The 17,416-nt window shown below is 50.8% G+C and overlaps 1 protein-coding gene across 7 annotated transcripts in view; it reads right to left on the minus strand.

The window, feature by feature from the left end:
• Fam178b (family with sequence similarity 178 member B) overlaps positions 1-17,416 on the minus strand; it is a 121,294-nt gene that overhangs the window by 24,483 nt on the left and 79,395 nt on the right. For 3 of the 7 annotated variants that reach the window (XM_048430335.3, XM_048430340.3, XM_048430336.3), the window contains exons 9-11: positions 15,432-15,525; positions 14,910-15,086; positions 14,625-14,722 (exon numbers count right to left, since the gene is read on the minus strand). In XM_048430335.3, coding sequence (XP_048286292.2) covers positions 14,625-14,722; positions 14,910-15,086; positions 15,432-15,525 — 369 coding nt within the window. Of the gene's footprint in view, positions 1-33; positions 72-1,175; positions 1,321-2,630; positions 2,769-14,624; positions 14,723-14,909; positions 15,087-15,431; positions 15,526-17,416 lie in introns of those variants that run through there. The other 4 variants (XM_085679526.2, XM_048430342.2, XM_048430341.3 and 1 more) reach the window with 4 other exon arrangements.

The raw sequence follows: 17,416 nt of genomic DNA on the forward strand, positions 1-17,416 counted from the left end.
AAACTCTCAAGCCACAACTCTGTAATTAATCACCTGAGCCTTGCTGGGGAGATTGCAACATGTCGTTCCATGTCTCTGCACACACTGGTCCGCAGGCAGCAGGCAGCCCCTTGAAAGGATTTATTTATTCTGATGAGGACGGAACCCAGAGCCTTACGCTTACCAGGCAGGTGCCATGCCACGGAGTTTCACTCTCTTTTGTTTGCTGTGTTTTATTTTGTCTTGGTTTGTTTTTTAAGACAGGGTTTCTCTGTGGAGCCCTGGTTATTTTGGAATTAGCTCTGGAGACCACACTGACACTTAACTCACAGAAATCCATCTGCCTCTGCCTCCCCAGCGCTGGGATTAAAGGCATGAGCCACCGCTGCCCCGCCAGAGTGCCATTCTTATCTCTTCTGGACGGACTTGTCACTGCACTGTGCTAAGGAACCCACTCAGAATGGAACCCAACTGGACTTCGAATGTTACCGTCTTGAGTCATGCCAGGGAGTAAAATGAAGAGGAGAGAGGAAGCAGAGAAAGGCCTAGAAGTTAAGCATGACGGGAACATGTGGCTGGGGTTGGACTCTTAGAGGAGAAGGGCTCACAGGTAATAGTCCTAATGGAGGGATCCCTGACAGGTGCCCTCAGTCACATCCCTGGAAAGACATTAGGACCAGAAAGACCAGATGCAGGCCACAGCGGCAACAGCGGCCACAGTAGGTGCTAGGAAATGTCTCCTTAAGGAAGACTTCTGGAGGCGGGACGAAGCCTGGTCACTTCAATTGCTAATGATGGCTCCAGAGCACCGTTCCCAGGGCCACAGGGCCACAGGGCCACACTTGCCTTAGCGACGGGGTGAGGGGGTGGGGTGGGGTGCGGGGCAGCCTCCACCCAGCGGTGAAGATTGTGATCAGCCTGGTGGCCTGACCTCTGCAGGCTTTGTTGATTTTTCTTAAGTAACAGTAAAAAAAAAAAAAAAAAGTCTGGAAGAATCAACAAAGCAACAAAGCACGGGGTTCTCGATTTAAAAGAGCAGCAGGTGGTGCCGACACCCATCTGAAGGGCTCAGGTGGAAAGGACAAATGGCCACTGGGAGGTGGGAGAAGACCATGAGGTGCTCACATAGCTCACAGGAAGGGTTATGATCCCTTTGGAAAACTAAAAAGATTAACTGAGGACAGACCTACACCTACCCCGTGTTTCTGAAGTTAAGTGCTGCTCCCGTGTCAACAGGTACAAGAGATGTACTCAGAGCAGAAGCACCCCGATAAACAGCCGGAACGGTGGCTACAGAGCCACCTCCACGTGTTCTCTTCACTGCTGTGGGGAAGATGGCAGCTACGAAAGGAAGTGAGTGATGAGAATTCATTCACATCAAGTCTGAAATGGAGTGCTGGAGGTCGGGGTCCTGGTGGCCCTGGGGTGTGCTCACGCTGTCCTTTCTTCCCAATGTGCGTGTTAGTGGGAAAACACCACTGAGACGTAGGCTCAGGGGTCTGTTTGTACACTACAGTTCAACAAAGCTATTATACTAAAAGGAGATTCGGCTGGAAGGGGACTTGGTTTGTCAGATTTAGCAAATTAAAGTCTAGGATGCTCTGTTATGCACAATTTCAGATAAAGAATCTGTTTTTCTTTCTGTTTTTAAAAGAACGCTGTGTTATGTGCTGTATTCGTATTGCATCTGGCAAATGAAGGAGAAACCAGCCAGCCATTCCGCCATTTTTGACTGGGAAGACAGAGTTCTGCCTAGTTTTAGCCTTGACTTCTTTCTGCAGGGCTATGCTGGGGGCTCCCAGGGCTCCCAGGACTTCAAGAAGTGTGTACAGAGAGGCAGCTGCCATCTGAGCTGAGCCACAGGAGGGTGAGTCAGAAGCCCCTTCCCTGCTCCTCCAGGGCCCCCCCGCCCCCGCTCTATGCTCTGTCTGAACCCCAGCTTCCTCTTCATCAAGGCCTCGACCCTCTGTGGCTTGCCTGTAGCTAGGACCTGTTTTCCAGCTGTTCCTGGGCTCTAGGATCCGGCAGCAGCTGGGCCCAGACACAGTGGGAGGTAAATGGCTCCTCCAAGCTGCCGCTGCTGTGCTACAAAACCTACTGCCAGAGTCAGGAGTCCTGCATCTGGGCTTCATTAATCCCCCCCCACACCAAGGCCCACAGAGGGTGGGGAGGGGCCGGCCAGAGAGAGGGCCAGAGCTAACAGGCCTCACAGTAGTACTGGGGCGGGCGGGGGTATCCAGAGGGAAGGGGTGGGTGAGTGTGTGGGGTGTGGTAGGGGTCACACCAGGGCTGTAATCTAGAAAAAACAAAAACAAAAAGCCCCAACAACAGCAAAACCAAAAAAACCAAAAACAAAGAGCAGGCAACACTGAGGGATGAGTGGATGTAAGGAACCCACATCTGAGAGCTGAGCCCCCCCATGCTGGTGCTGCCTGTCTGCTGCCCACAGCCTTCCTGATACTCCTTCCTGAATTCCCAGTCCCACAGAGAAACAGGGACAGGGGTCACTTTTAATTTGAAGACTGCGAGTTTGAAAGGGAAAAAGCAGAGAGGACCCACCCGAAATGCCACCCCAGCTGTGCAGGGGGCCAGCAGAGAGCCCTGCCCAGACTGTTGGGTTCTTTCTTTCCACAGAAATCGCCTAACCCCACCTGGCAAAGCTTTTCCAGAACTCAAACCAGGCAAGCAAAGATGCAGAAGCCACTGGAGTCCTCCCAGCAGATGTCATATAAGGCGATGGGTTCCAGCACAGCGCTCAGGCCAGACCGGGCCAGGCCAACGCCGGTCTCTGCCCCGCCCACCTCCCAGAGGCCTGTAAGACCAGGACACTGGATCAGCAACAGAGGCGCCCAGGGCACTAGAAAATCGGGAAACAAGGTTTTCTAAACCTAGGCCAGAGGATTTGGGAACTTTGCTCCCAGACTGCCGCTGTCTGGGCAGCTCCCTTCAGGAGCACCCAGGAAGGCAGAGTGTATGCCACTGTGATGTTAGGACAAAGACATGAGCCAGCACAGCACCCTCCTCAGCCCCCAGTGCTGTCTTCCCTCGGAAGGGAACCAGGCCCTGCTGAGGCTGAACTGCCCTAAAAGGCTACCAGGCGTCTGGCCAAAGGCATAGCGTGTCCAGGGCAGCCCAGGATGCAGCAGCCTTGGCCTGTTCCTCTACGGGAATGCTGCCCGACACCTGGCTGTGTGCTGCCTGGCACGGCCTACATCTCCAGAGCCATACACACCTGTCAGACACTGGCTCTTTGGCCTGTGATAAGAATCATCTTTTTCTGATTTTGTTTTTGTTTTTTTCAAGACAGGGCTTCTCTGCGTAGCCCTGGTTGTCCTGGAACTCACTCTGTAGACTAGGCTGGTCTTGAATTTAGACCAGCCTGCCTCTGCCTCCTGAGTGCTTGGGACTGAAGGCATGTGGCGCCTTTAATCAAGATAACTGGGTGGGAGCTATCTTGCATGTGCGTGCGCTCCCAAAGCAGGATGAACCAGGGTTTGAGTGTAGCAGGTTGTGCGATCTTCCCCAATGCCTGTACTCCCATCCTGCCTGCATCTGTAAGGGAGGAGGCATGCACGATACTGACTGGAGGAGAGGGATACGGTGACCGCTGACCGAGGAAAAGGATGGCCACACAGCAAGATGAAGCTACAACCACTCACATCACCAGGGAGCTGGTCCCCAAGATGCCCGTGAGCACAGCGTGCCAGTCTCGCAGGAACGCACTGCATGGGCCCATCTCCAGCAGCATTCAGAAACAGGCGAAGAATCAGTAAGATGGAAGAACAGCAGGGAAGTGGTTTCCTCTGCAGAAGGAATGACCGGGTGGCATTCTGTCCAGACACTGGGTAGTAGTACACAGTTGGCAAACTTAAGACCCTCTGCAAGTCCCTGAGCACCCACCTATGGCATGCAGAATTACAAGTAAACAAAAAGGCACCTAAAGGCAATGGACACTCAAGCCAGAGCTGTAGTAGCCTAACCCTTACTCTACTGTCCCTGGACTCGGGCATCATTCAAAGCTGTGGCCCTTCCCCTCAAGGGTTCAATTTCCATCCCAGAAGCCAACATCTGCCTGCCAAGCAGGTCCAGTCCACTCACTGGATAGACAAAGAAAGTTCTTCCTACATTTTGCCAAAAATCTGCCCTTCTGGGACTCTGACCAGGCTTCTGGAGTCTGCTCTGGGAGCCGTCTGGCGGGTACTGGCTGTACTCAGATGGCTCTGCCTCCTGCAGGCCCGGCTGCCTCACTTTTCCATCTTTTTGACCATTCTCCTTTGTGTCTGTGGACAGCCCTGGTTATCTGTGCTCCTTGTTAAGTGGGCCGCTCTGCTCGGAGGACGGGGCTGGTGCTCATTTTCTTGGCAGTCAACAGACTGAACCCACGTCCTTTGGCTTTTCCTTCTTTCACATGTCTTCTTGTCAAACCCCATTCATTTCTCAGACCCTGTTCTTAATCGTACAGCAGGGCCTCTTTTTCCAGCTTAGCCCTTCATTACCGTCGGCGGAGAGCTTCTGGGATCTTCAATTTGCTGTCAGTTATAGTCATGTTGTCTATGAATCTAGCCATTGTTCTGCTAAACGCCTCATTCAGGACATTGGCTTTGCTCCATCCAGAAGCCCCACTAGTAAAGTCTGTGAACTAGGTGGCCACAGGAGGCTGCCCTGCAGGTGAACTCATCAGCTTTGTGTTCCTATGTTGTCCCCAGGATGTGATGACGGCTTTATCAAATGCCCGAGGAATCTCCAGACAAGCATTCCATGGCTCCCTCCGGAAGCTCGTGCAGTATGATGTATTCTAAGGGCACCTAGACACCAGGGTGTCCTTTCCGAAGTATATACTCACCCACCGCGCCTAGGAATGATGTTAAGGGGGTCTGCCTCCCATAACCCCCCAATGAAGGACCTGCACTGCAGGTGGGGTGTCTGTGTGTGTGTGTATGTGTGTGCACACGTGTGCATGCGCACACTCCTGCCGGGGGAGAGCAGAGGAACTGATCCTCACTCTACACTGTCACAGCTGTCATATGTCACTTCCACACTGAGGCTTCAGCGCCCTCCAACCACTTCTGATTCCATATATAAAACCATTCTTCTTTCCACAAAGAAGACAGAAATGAGGAAGGCTGAAGTGTTGAAGTTTCTCTATCAGTCTCAAAATAGCACTCCTCACTTCAAAGCCAACTGCGCAGGTGCAGGAGCAGACCGTCTGGCGGCACTTGACAGTCTCCGGCAGTCCTGCCTCTGACCCAAGCTACTTGCTTTGCTTTGTGCTCAGCTTTCCAGTTCCACATCTTTCGAACCTAAGGTCATGGGGGAGCAGCGCTGAACTCCAGAGGTCCAGGGGCCTGTACTGGCTAGACACCTCCCCGTGCTCTTCCTGCTTTATCTGCACAGAGGTCAGCACAGGGTCTCCCAGCTGCCACAGTCACCTTGCCTTTAGAACCTGGGGCACAACACCCCATTGCCTCTGTGTGCCTTAAGGTGCTCATCTAGTAGCCAGAGGCATGCTGCCCAGCCTCAGGAGCACGGCCACCACCGGGGGTCTTTCTCATTCGCCTAGCTCAAGGCTCAACAAAGTCAGCTAACCAATAACCCCTGGGTGTGAGGGATGTCAGCCCGCACCAGTCAAGTCAGTCAGGTGAAGACAAGGGAGGGGGAAGGAGTCTCGACCAGAAACTTTGAAGCAGATGCTCAGCATGAGTTCAGATGGCTGCAAAATTTTAGGATATGGCAGCTATGTGGGAGTGCATGGGGGGAATTTGAAGGGGCACAGATAAGACTTTGGGGGAGGCATGGAAGAGTAAGCACAAAGACCCTGGAACACTAGGCTGGGTTGCTTGGTTGGCAGACCAAGGGTAAGGACTTTTTTTTAAGTTTATGTATATGAGTGTTAGGCCTGCATTTATGTGTGTGCACCACGTGTTGTGTGTGTGCCTAGTTCTTAGAGGTCAGAAGACTTCCGATTCTGATACTGGAGTTACAGACAGCTGTGAGCTGCCATGTGCATGCTGGGACATCAGACCTAGGTCCCTCTGCAGGAGCAGCAAGGGCTTTTAACTCTCGGCCATCTATCCAGGGCTTCCATGCCCACTCTAAAAGGATCTTCAGCAAAGGTGGGAACTGACAGTGTATGGGAAGGAAGCTCAGATTCCTGCAGAGCGGCTGATGGGTTATTTGAAAGACAGCGGGACTCGCCAGGAGGAACTCTAGGGTGCTGGTGGTGCTGGAGTACAGCTTTCTCCAGAAAAGACGGAACTGTCAGGATCTCCAATTAGGGGTCTGGTGGGAAGAAAAGAGGTGGAACTGTAGGGGCGGGGTGGGGAAACTCAACAGAGGTCCTGTCACAGCTCTGGAATCTGCTGAGGGCCTGGGGAAGGCTGGACAGCAACTTACAGGGTGGGCACCTACAGGGGTCAGGGGCTCCATTTCATGAGGCCATTCAGTTTTAGGGCAGGTAAATGAATAAAAAAAAATAAAAATAAAAAGGAAAGGAAACATGACTGCTCCTAGGTATGGTGGATACCTGGGAGAGTATAGCCAGAGGCAGGCACATCTGGGAGAGTCCAGAGTGCTCAGGACCAGACTGAGTCCTGCCATGTGAGGGGGGGGAGGGGAGAGAGGAGAACCAGGTGCAGCAGCCAGGAGGCCCAGAGTAGAAGGAAAAAGGTCACATAAACCAAAACGGTTGGAATATATAGGGAAGGGAAGCCCAGACCCCGGGGCTGGAGAGTTTAGGGTAGGGGTTGGGGTGTGTCAGCAGGACCCTGTAACGGACAGGGAGGAGGGATGCAGGAGAACCTGGCGGCTGACATCCACTTTGATGTGCTAAACAAGCTGCTTGTCCTCAGCCGCTGGTCCCAGGCTGGAAACCTAACACAAAGTCTAAAGCAGAAGCAGGAAGGGATCGGACACTGTGGGCGAGAGGCACAGGAATTGATGGAGAAACCGGGTGCTAGGTGGGCCCTCTGGTCCAGCACTGGTCCAGCAGCAGACATGAGCAGGAGCGCAGCCGGACAGAGGGGCCAGAGAAAACTCCCAAACACCCGGCCCCTGCGCGTAGCCCTGCTTTCATCCCAAGACTCAAATCTGCCGGTTGTGAAACTGCTTCCTTCCAGGCTGCCTGCATTTCTTCACCAGCTACCTCCTTGGGGGGATTAGGGAGACTGAACTTCCTTGGTTGGCCACTTCAAACTGAAAAGATGCTGAGAGAATACTGGTGTGTGTTGGGGGGGGGGGGGGGAGATCCAGAATTCACTGGGCCAATAGACAGACAATAGGCAGCAGAGGCCCAAGGAAAAACCTCGTTCAGGAAAAGCCTGGCTGGGGCTGATGCTGTTATATCATTACAGCTGTCCCTATGATTCCTCCTGAGGAAGGAATCTAACCCACCTCCAAAACACCCCGCCCACCCAGACAGGTTTTCTCTGTGTAGCCCTGGCTGTCTTGGAACTCACGCTATAGACCAGGCTGGCCTTGAACTCAGAGATGTGCCTGCCCCTACCACTGAGTACTGGGATTAAAGGTGTGCACCACCACAGCCCTTTGGATCTGACTCCTGGGAGTTGGGACAAAGGCATATTCCCTCAAGTCGAGGGAGACACAGTGAAGGGATTTCACCAACACAGGAAGAATGGCCAAATTTGAGGACTCCTTAACAACAAATGAATAACCAACCAAACAAAAAAGACATAGCATCAGAGCAAGCATAAGACAAACAAATGGCATTCACTTATTTCCCGTATTTACAGAAGATTTTTGACATTCTGATCGCTTTAAGGGCTGAGGAGACAAGACAGCTCTCCTGGCAGGTTGCCGTTACTCATAGAAAGAGGGGACAGTTAACAAAAAGGAACCACCACATTTCAGCTGCAGAGAAAAAACAAAACAAACAAACAAACAAACAAACAAACAAAAAACCAAGTAAGGTCCCAAAGTGCCCTGGAAGGGGTTCCTCTGGACAGTTTGAGTAGAGGAGGGTCTCTGATGTGGTGATAGGTGGGTGAAGCCTACCATGATTGAGAGTGGGCATCTCCAGCTAGTCAAAGAGGATACTCACAGAGACACACCTGCCTCTGCCTCCCAAGTGTGGGGGCTAAAGACATGGGTTTGAGTTAGATCCCCAAAGCCCACAGATGAAAGGACTCAAGTTGTTCTTGTGCACATGTGCACACACACACACACACACACACACACACTATAAATAAGTGTAAATAAAATGAATAGATAAGAAACTGACTCTGTAAAACAGGCTGTGGAAGAAAAAGCAAAAACAGGAAGGCCATCACATTTGGAAGAGACACAAAAGACAAGGCTGCTCACGCCCATCTCAGTACCTTGAGATTTGTCCCCTCTGGCAAAGCTGCCATCATTTACATACACTGTTGTTTCGGTTGTTTGCTTGCTTGAGACAAGGTCTCATATAGCCTAGGTTTGCTTCAAACTCACTAGGTAGCAGAGGCTAGCCCAGAACTCTATCCTCCAACTGTACTTTGCAAAAACTAGGATTACAGGGCTGTTACACCACACACAGTCTTTTTATTGTTTTGTTTTGTGAGACAGGGTCTCACGTAGCCCCAGAGGCCTTGAACTTCTGCCTCGGCATCCCAAGTACTGGGATTATATAGACTAGTTCTCTCACCCTCAGTTTACCTAAGGTTGTACACCGTTACAGCCTATTCTTCCCAAGTTAGCATTATTTCATGACCCTTTCTTCTAATACCTCTCCCCCCCGCCCCCCGCAAACTACCACTGAGGATGGAACCCCATGTTTACAGGGCAAGCATTCTACCAACTTGGCCATATTCCGGGCCTCTTCTTTGTTTTTGTTTTTTTTTTGTTTTTGACACAGGATCTCACTATATAGCCCTGGCTGGCCTGGTACTCCCTTTGTAGACCAGTTTGACCCCAATCTGCCTGTCACTGCTTCTCCAGTGCTGGGATTATGATCACGAGCCTCCACTGGCTAGCCAAGTCTGCATGTTTGTGTGTATGTGTGTATGTGTGTGTGTGTGTATGTGTGTCTGGGGTAGTGCACAGCGCAGGTGCTTCAGAGGCGACAAATGCTCCTGGAACTGAACTTTCAGGTGCTCGTGATGTGGGCTGGGAACTGAAGTCAGGTCCTCCGCAAGAATATCTGAGCTCTTAACTCCTGAGCCAGTGCTCCAGCCCAAGCTTGCACATTTTGAAGTCTACTCCATCCTGCCACATGGCCTTCCCGAGGAGGCATGAAGCAAACATGCACACTGTCAATCTGAGAGTTGAGCCTGTCTCTTCAAATCTTGTCAATACAGGCAAGAGGGCTCTTTCAGCTGTGGGCTGGTCTGCCGTCAGGGTAGGTTTTGTGACATGTTTAGTAAGCCTTCACCCACACCTCCCCTGGAGCAGGCAGTCTAAGTGGGTCTCATCATCTCTCTCTCCTGTGAAGGCCACAGTGCAGCAGCATAGCCTGGGATGTTTAATAAACAGTCACAGACAGTGAAGGAGGCGGGGCCCTGGAGCTTGGCGACATTAGTGTTCAGCAGAGACATGCAGCCCACGGCTGCCTTCATCATTTTGATGGGGCTCCTTCCAGTGGCAGCGAGGGCTGGCTCTGCACATGAGCATATGCTAGAGACCTTCGCTGAGGGCAGAATACAGGGCTGCTCTTTCCAACAACTCTGGGACCCATCCAAGTGGGGTCACCTTCCCCGTGCTGATGTCCCTTCAAGAACCCCCCCTTCCATTGGTCCCACTTCAGGTGGCTTCTTTACCATCTGTTTTCATGGTTAAGGCAGGAGCTTCCTCATACTGTGGTGTGTGTGTACCCTGAAGTCTGGATCACAGCCGGAGTGCTGAAAGCGCCGCACAAATCCGTGGGAGTGGATGTCAGCGGGAGTTCTTGCTTTGTACTTAACCAATCAAGTAGATTCAGAGTGTGACAGCTTCTTCCTGGGGTCAGTCTGGGCATTGAGCCCAGTGGGGCTGCCCCCAGCAAGGGCAGAGCCAGGCCGCCAGTAAGCTCCTGTGTTACCACCATTGCTGCGGCTTTAACTAAAGACCCACGGCAAGACGGGAAGGAGAATTAGAAGCTCTTTATGAGCCAGTTTGGAAGGCTTGCCAAAACATACCTCGAGGAGAAAAGAACCTGCAGGGCGCCTGTGCACATACAGGCACGGAGACTGGAGACGGCAGGCGGGTGGCGTGTGTCTGGGATGTGCCATTCCTACTCACTCCTTGGCACGATCTAAACTTGGTACTATTTGAATGTTCTATTTAGAAAAAAATAAGTAAAATAAATTTTAAAAAATTATTACTATTACTGTGTATGTATGCATGTGTGCCCCACACGCATCTGGGTCCAAAGATCAACTCTGGGTATCTTCCTCAACTATCCTTTGCCTCTTTGCCTTATATTTTGAGGAAAGCTCTGAACGTTGGGTTTATTTTATTTTTTAGTTTTTTATTTTTTGTTTTTTCTCTGTGCAACAGTCTTGGCTGACCTGGAACCCTCTTTGTAGATCAGGCTGACTTCAAACTCACTGAGATCCGCTTACCTCTGCCTCCCAAGTGCTGGGACCACTTGACTCTATTTAGGTTTTTATTGTTGTGATAAAGACCATGACCAAAAGCAGCTTGGGGAGGAAAAGGTTTATTTCAGCTTCCAAATCCTAGTACATCATGAAAGGCCGTCATGACTTGAACTCAGGCAGAAACTCGGAGGCAGGAACTGAAGCAGAGACCAGGGAGGAGCCCGGCTTGCTGCCTGCTATCCAGGTTTGCTGGCCTGCTTTCTCTCCACAAGGCCACCTGTGCTGGGGTGTTACTACCCACAGTGCACTGGGTGCACTCGCATAAGCCAGAAATGAGGCAAGTGCTCCAATCTGATGGGGAGCATTTTCTCAATTGAGGTTCCTCTTCCAAGGTGACTCTAGCCTGTGTCAAGTGGACTAAAACCTAACCAGGACAGTCTCTGACTGAATCCGGAGCTTGACAGTTGGGCTAGCTAGGCTGACTGGGCAAACATCTGCCTCTGTTTCAGCCTCCCGGTGTTGAGATTACAGCTATTATGTGTGGCCATGTCTGATTTTTACATGGGTGCTGGGCATCCAAACTCAGGTTAGGGTCTCATGATTATATAACAAGACTTCACCTGTTTATTCTTTATTCAGTCCCCGCTCCTTTCTTCTGTCCTTTCCTGTCCTCTCTTCCTCCCATCTCCTCTCCTCATGACACAGTCTCACACTATAGTTTAGATTGGCCTGGAATTCATCATGTAGCTCAAACTACCTTTCCAATTCAACAGTCATCTGCCTCAACCTCTCCAGCACTCGGGTTATAGGCCACCGTGCCTGCCTTATTTAGAGTGTGTCTGTGGGTGGGGGAGGGGCAAGATCTCACTACATAGGCTGGGTTTACCTTGAACTCAAGATCTTGCCTTAGCTCCTTGAGAGTTAAGATTATAGGTGTCTGCCACCAAGGTCAGCTAATCTAAATAAACAACACTCATCCAGATGAGGAGCCCTCTTGCCGGCAAAACTTGTGGCCTAGACACATGTGTCTGAAATAAGGTGAAGGATGCTCCATTGTACTCACAACCATTTGAGAGGCACTTGTCAGAGGCCTAGGAACACAAAGGGAAGCTGCAAAGATGCCGACTCCCCAGATCAGTGCCTGAACCATGGCTGGAAGAATGAGCAGAGTCATGGATTTGGGATATGACAACACCTTCAAGTTTATTGGGAAATGATGGATTATTAATATAAAAAAATTGGCATTGCATCCACACTCTTTTTCAGGGGTAGGGGAATTCCATAGAAAAAGTAGATTCTGGGTGGAATTAAGAGATACTGGGAACAAAATACAGAAAAGGAATTTACTAAACTCAGTACTGAAAGAAAAGAAAATAGTTCCTCCTCCTTCTCCCCTCCTCCTTTTTGTTTTTTGAGACAGAGTTTCTCTGTATAACAGCTCTGGCTGTCCTGTAACTTGCATTGTAGACCAGGCTGGTCTCAAACTCACAGAGATCCACCTGCCTCTGCCTCCTGAGTGCTGGCCTCCTGAGTGCTGGGATTAAAGGTGTGTGCCACTACCACCTGGCTGAGAATAGCTTTTCTCTCTCTCTCTCTCTCTCTCTCTCTCTCTCTCTCTCTCTCTCTCTCTCTTTCTCTCTCTCTCTGTTTGTGTGTGGTTTTAGGCAAAGCCTACCTAGTCAAGATGCAAAGATTACGTCATACAGTAACCCAGGCAGGGTTCTGTACTGTCCACACCTATTGCCTGCAGCTCTAAGTTATTTATGGACTGGGCATGGGGGTCCATACCTGCCATCCCAGTCAGCGCTCAGGAGGCTGAGGCAAGTTCTAGGCCAGCCTGGGCTACACTGCAAGATCCTGTCTCAAAGAACAAAATGACAACAACAACCAATTTCTAAACACGACCTAGAAAGATGATCGTTGGGTAAAGGTGCCTGCCGCCAAGCCTGATGACCTGAATTTGACCCCCCGGGTCCCATATGGGAAAGGGAGGGAGCTGCGTCTCATAAATTGTCCTCTGTTTGACATACATGCTGTAGCACACATGTGTCTACACAGATACATAAAATAAGTAAATGTAACAAAAATTAAAAACAGGGCTGGAGAGATGGCTCAGAGGTTAAGAACACTTGCTGTACTTGCAGAGGACTTGGTTTTGATTCCCAGCACTCAAATGACAGCTCACAACTGTTTGCAACTCCAGTTCCATGGGATTAAACACCCTCTTCCGGCCTTGGGCACCAGGCACACACGTGATGCAGAGACACACATGCAGGCAAAAACACATATAAAATAAAACTAAATTTGTTTGTTTGTTTTTGTTTTGCTTTTCAAGACAGGGTCCCTCTGTCCTGACTGTCCTGGAATTTGCTTTGTTGACCAGGCTGACTTTGAACTCTTAGAGATCCGCTTGCCTCTACCTCCTAAGTGCTGGAATTAAAGGCGTGTGTCACCATCACCAAACAAAACTAAATTTTAATAAATTACAAAGCAACTTTCCAAAAAGGACAATTTACAACCTTAGGAGAAAACACATTGTAACAAATAGGAAAAGTAACATGTAAATCAATGTAGTTAAGAAGATAAATTGCCTGATAGAAAGATGGGTAAGGAAGCCCAGAAGGTAATGCACAGTAAGGGACTACAAACAGCCAACAGAGGGGAGGAGTGGCTCGATTCCACTGGCGATCAGAGAGTGAAAATTAAAAACATGGGTTGACATTTTCTACTCATCAGATTGACTGCAACTTAAAGTTGAAACTGAGAATATGCAGCGTTAATGAGTGTGTGGAGGGCATTCATGTTCATAACTGCTTAGCGGTATTAGCGACCGCTCCATCTGTTTTTTGCTGGTGTCTGTCAGGCTGAGAGGAACAGCTAAGGCTGCCTCTGCTATCTTCCAGGTATCATGGGGTGCGGGTGAGGTGTGCTGGCGTGGGGGGTGGGGGTGGGGGGGTGATTGCTTTAAAATGACCCGGACAGAGCAATGGCTGTCATGAAGCTGACACAGAGACACAACCAAAAGGAAGGATTTAGAATTGTGAAGGCGGCAAATCCAGGTTTAAGTATGAAAGGCGAGAAAGGGAGCACCCTCTTGGAGGATCATTTCTGCCTGCTCTCCGGAGCAGATGTGCCGTGGGGGATGGCAGAAATCCCAGAGGTCTGGGCTGAGTGGACAGGGGCATCCTGGGGTAGGGTGAGAGTTTCCCTGTCAAGTCTGGGCAGAGTCACAGTGAAGGCCCTGAAGCTGAACCAGTGTGGCTATGACTGACCCACCAAGTCAGTCTAAGTACGTCTGCCTGATGGGCCCTGGGCTGTGAGGGGGCCTCAAGCCCCCGAAGGACTGACTCTTGGGAGGTCACACCGACAGAGGACGACTGTCAAGTGCCTATTTAGGATGGGAGGTGGGAAGGAGGGGCCATCAGGGACACAGGCAGGGCACTCGGTGTGGCTGTGAGCAGGGAGCAGAAGGAATGCAGAGATGAGAAGAGAGAAGGCCGAGTCCAGCCAACAGGTCTGATCTCCTGGGCTGAGTCTGTCTGCTCCACTCATTCATCATTCCAAAAGAATTTTACAAAACACCAACAGGCTGCCAGGCACAGGCTGAGATTTGGGGCGATATGGCAGGGATCCTGACAAGGCACCTGCTCTGGAGGTGATTTGGAGGGAAGCGGGAGTCCAGGAAAGGAAATAAACAGGAAGATAATCCCGGCAGAGAACTGCCCTGAGAGAATAAAATGGCGATGAATTAGGAGTAGAGTGGGCGGCGGGAAGAGAGAGGGGCGAGCAGCTGATGTCTGAGTGACAAAAAGAAAAAAAAAAAAAGAAAGAAAGAAAAAAAAACCAAAAAAAAAAAAAAAGCAGCAAGAAAAGGCAGGGAGGGAACTCCAAAGAAAGTAGGCGGGCACTGCAGGCAGAGGCTAATTGCATAAGACAGTGTTGTGCTAATAAGATCATGTTAAGAAAATTAGGCTTTTTCATTTGTAAAGAACTCACTAGTGAATTCTATTTTTAGTTCTTCCCCTGAGAGTCTGCAAATATTTGTTTGTTGGGGCTGCTGGGGAAGCCTCTAGGTCCTCGAAGAACCTTTTGGGGATGAGCATCAGGGGATGAGCAGCGCTGTTGAGAAGCACCCACCTGCCACGGGGAGTCACGTCCAGAAAGAACTGCACGAGTGCCAGCAGGTTGTGGTGGTGGTTGGAGACCCAGCTGAGGGAGCAGCACAGCGCCTGGAGCTGTGGGGACAGAGACACCTGTGGGCTCTGGGGAAGGAGGCTGCCTTCACCTCTGCCCTGCTGCCCAGCGAACTCAGGGGAGCAAAGGGAATCAAGAGAGCCACGGACCCCTGAAGAAACTGCAAGTGGTGCCCTCCCCATGTAGGGTACGCTAGGGCAAGACAGTTCAGGGACCAGGCTGTGGTACCTTTCCCGGCCACTCTTGGATGTTTTCCAGCAGCAGGAGCAGGAGCTGTTGGAGGTCAGTCTTGGGCAGCAGGCGCAAGCCCACATCCAGGCCTGCGTGACACAGCAGCTCCATCAGGCTCAGAATGCTGGTGTCCGTGTAGGACCTCGGCTGGACTAGGAAACACAGAATCAGGAACTGAAAGGAGAGAGAACCAGGATGGGGCAGGGGGACATGAAATGAGGGAACGGCCAACAGGAAACAGTGAAGAATGAGCAGGGGACTCAGAGTGAGAGAACTGCGGGACCCGTTCCCTGGTGACCAGTGGGGAACCTTCTCTGTCACTTCTTTGGCCAAGCTGGCAGTCACAGGCGGATTGCAGGCTTTCTGTAGCATGGGTACCGGGGCCACCACTGAGCCTACAATGGTGCTGAGGTGGTTCACTGCAGGCATCTGATGATGCTACCCAGCTAAACTGCTGAGTAGGTCTGGGTGTTGGTTGCACCCCAACACTTCGTGGAGAGGCAGAAAAGTTTGGCTCACCTTGTAGATGTAGCTTAGCTTAGTGTCCAAGGCTACTTCCTGGAGAGGGTCCTGTGGCTCCTGCCAGCCCAGGCTGGCCTCACTCTCAAGCACTCTGACATAAAACAGAAACAGTTATCAGTCTACATGACAGGGGAATCGAGGGGGTGAACAAGGAGAAAGAGGCAGAGCCAGGGGAGCAGAGAATGCACAGAGGACCCACTGTCCAAGGCCACTGTCACTGTGTGTCCCAGCATCATTGGCTAGGAGAGACCTTTCCCTTCCCCCAAGTAGAGGCTTAAAACCATTTATTATGGTTAAGCAGTGGTGGTGCACACCTTTAATCCCAGCACTCAGGAGGCAGAGTCAGGCGAATGAATCTCCGTGTATTCTAAGCCAACCTGATCTACAAAGTGAGTTCCAAGGTAGTCAGGGCTACACAGAGAAATCTATCTCAAAAACAACAAAACAACAACAAATAAAACACAAACAAACATAAAAAACCATTTATTAAGCCACTGAGATTCTGATCCAGGGGCAGCCAGGTGGGGGTGCTTCTGTGGGTCACATTCAAGATGCTGGGTGGAACTATGTTCATGTCAGGCTTGCCCAAGCTGGGAGCCTCTCAGTTTACCCATGCAACGCTGGAGTGGGAAGTTCCTGGTTCCTTGCCCCATGGGGCTTCTCAACATGGTGGCTGGATTCCTTCCCAGAGTTGGAGGGAAGTACAGCTACATCTGTGCCTTTCAGACCTGATCTTAAGATGACATCCATTGCTCCTACTGATTTCTAACAGCCACACAGGCCACCCTGACTGGGTGTGGGTGTGGACTACACAAGAGCATGTAGTGGGAGAGAACACCACTGAGTGGTGGTCACTGGGTAGCTGCCGCATTCACACTCAACGTTCAGAGGTCATCTCCGGCTTCAGCATTCTGGGACCTCTGATCCCCCTAGCAATCTCCTACAAAAGCCATCTTTGCCTGGTCAATAATGCTACCCACTAAAAGAATCACATGATAACTCACAAGCAGGTTCAGCAAGTGAGACAAAAATCAGAACAAAGCTAATCCCTGCACACCCCCACCAAAGGCTGGTGTGATGTTGCATCTAACAAGTTATCTATGAACACGCTCAGTGTGGCCAGTCCCTCCACTGATGGGGCAGATCTACTCAAGCACCAGCAGAGGTTGGTGGTTGGGGATGGGTGAAGAAACCCAGAGTCGCACACAGCCAGTCCAGAGCTGCTCCCAGCAAAGATGGGATGGCATGAGTGGGGAGCCCTGCAAACTTCCTGGATCACTGAATTATTCTCTTCCAGATTTCAAGCCAAATGTACATTAGCCACCCCAGGTCAGTTAAATTCTCTGCCGTCTCATTCACTTATCCTTTTTTTTTTTTTTTGAGATGGTTCTCAGTTATTCCAGGTTAGTGTCAAGAATCATCTTGAGCTTCTGATCCTCTTCCTCCTGAGTGTTGTGTGGTGCTGGGGCTCAAACCCAGGGCTTCATGCTTGCTAGGCACAGACTCCATTAACACTGTTGCTGCAGCCCCTGCCGTGACTTCTCCACTCTTGGGAACCTGCTTAGAGTCCCTGAAAGCAGTGGGCCCCCAACCGCAGATGCTGAGGGTGACATTGACGCTGTTGCAGTTTCAGGCTCTAGCACGGTTGTTCTGGCACTGGGCACTGTCAGGCACCACTATGCAGCTTCAGCAAGTTTCCTTTATCTTCACTTTTTGACCCCGGCGTATCGGAGGAGAAAGGGATCTGTCGCTCACATCTCTGGGAAGTTGGTGCCAAGCAGCCAAGGTCGGTGGTGGGGAAGCTGGAGCAGCTCGGCCTTTCTTTGGGATCTCAGCCTTTATTAGGACCAGAGAATGGGTGAGGCTGGAGTTTGCAGATCTGGGTGGATACTGGGCCCACGCCAATATGTGAGTGGGTGTCTCGGTTCGTACCAGCCTGGGAGCAGGCACTGGATGCAAGCTTGGGTGGGCATGTTTTCAGA

Source organism: Myodes glareolus, chromosome 18 (genome assembly GCF_982192425.1).
Source record: "Myodes glareolus chromosome 18, mMyoGla1.1, whole genome shotgun sequence".
In the NCBI taxonomy this organism is placed as follows: Eukaryota; Metazoa; Chordata; class Mammalia; order Rodentia; family Cricetidae; genus Myodes; species Myodes glareolus.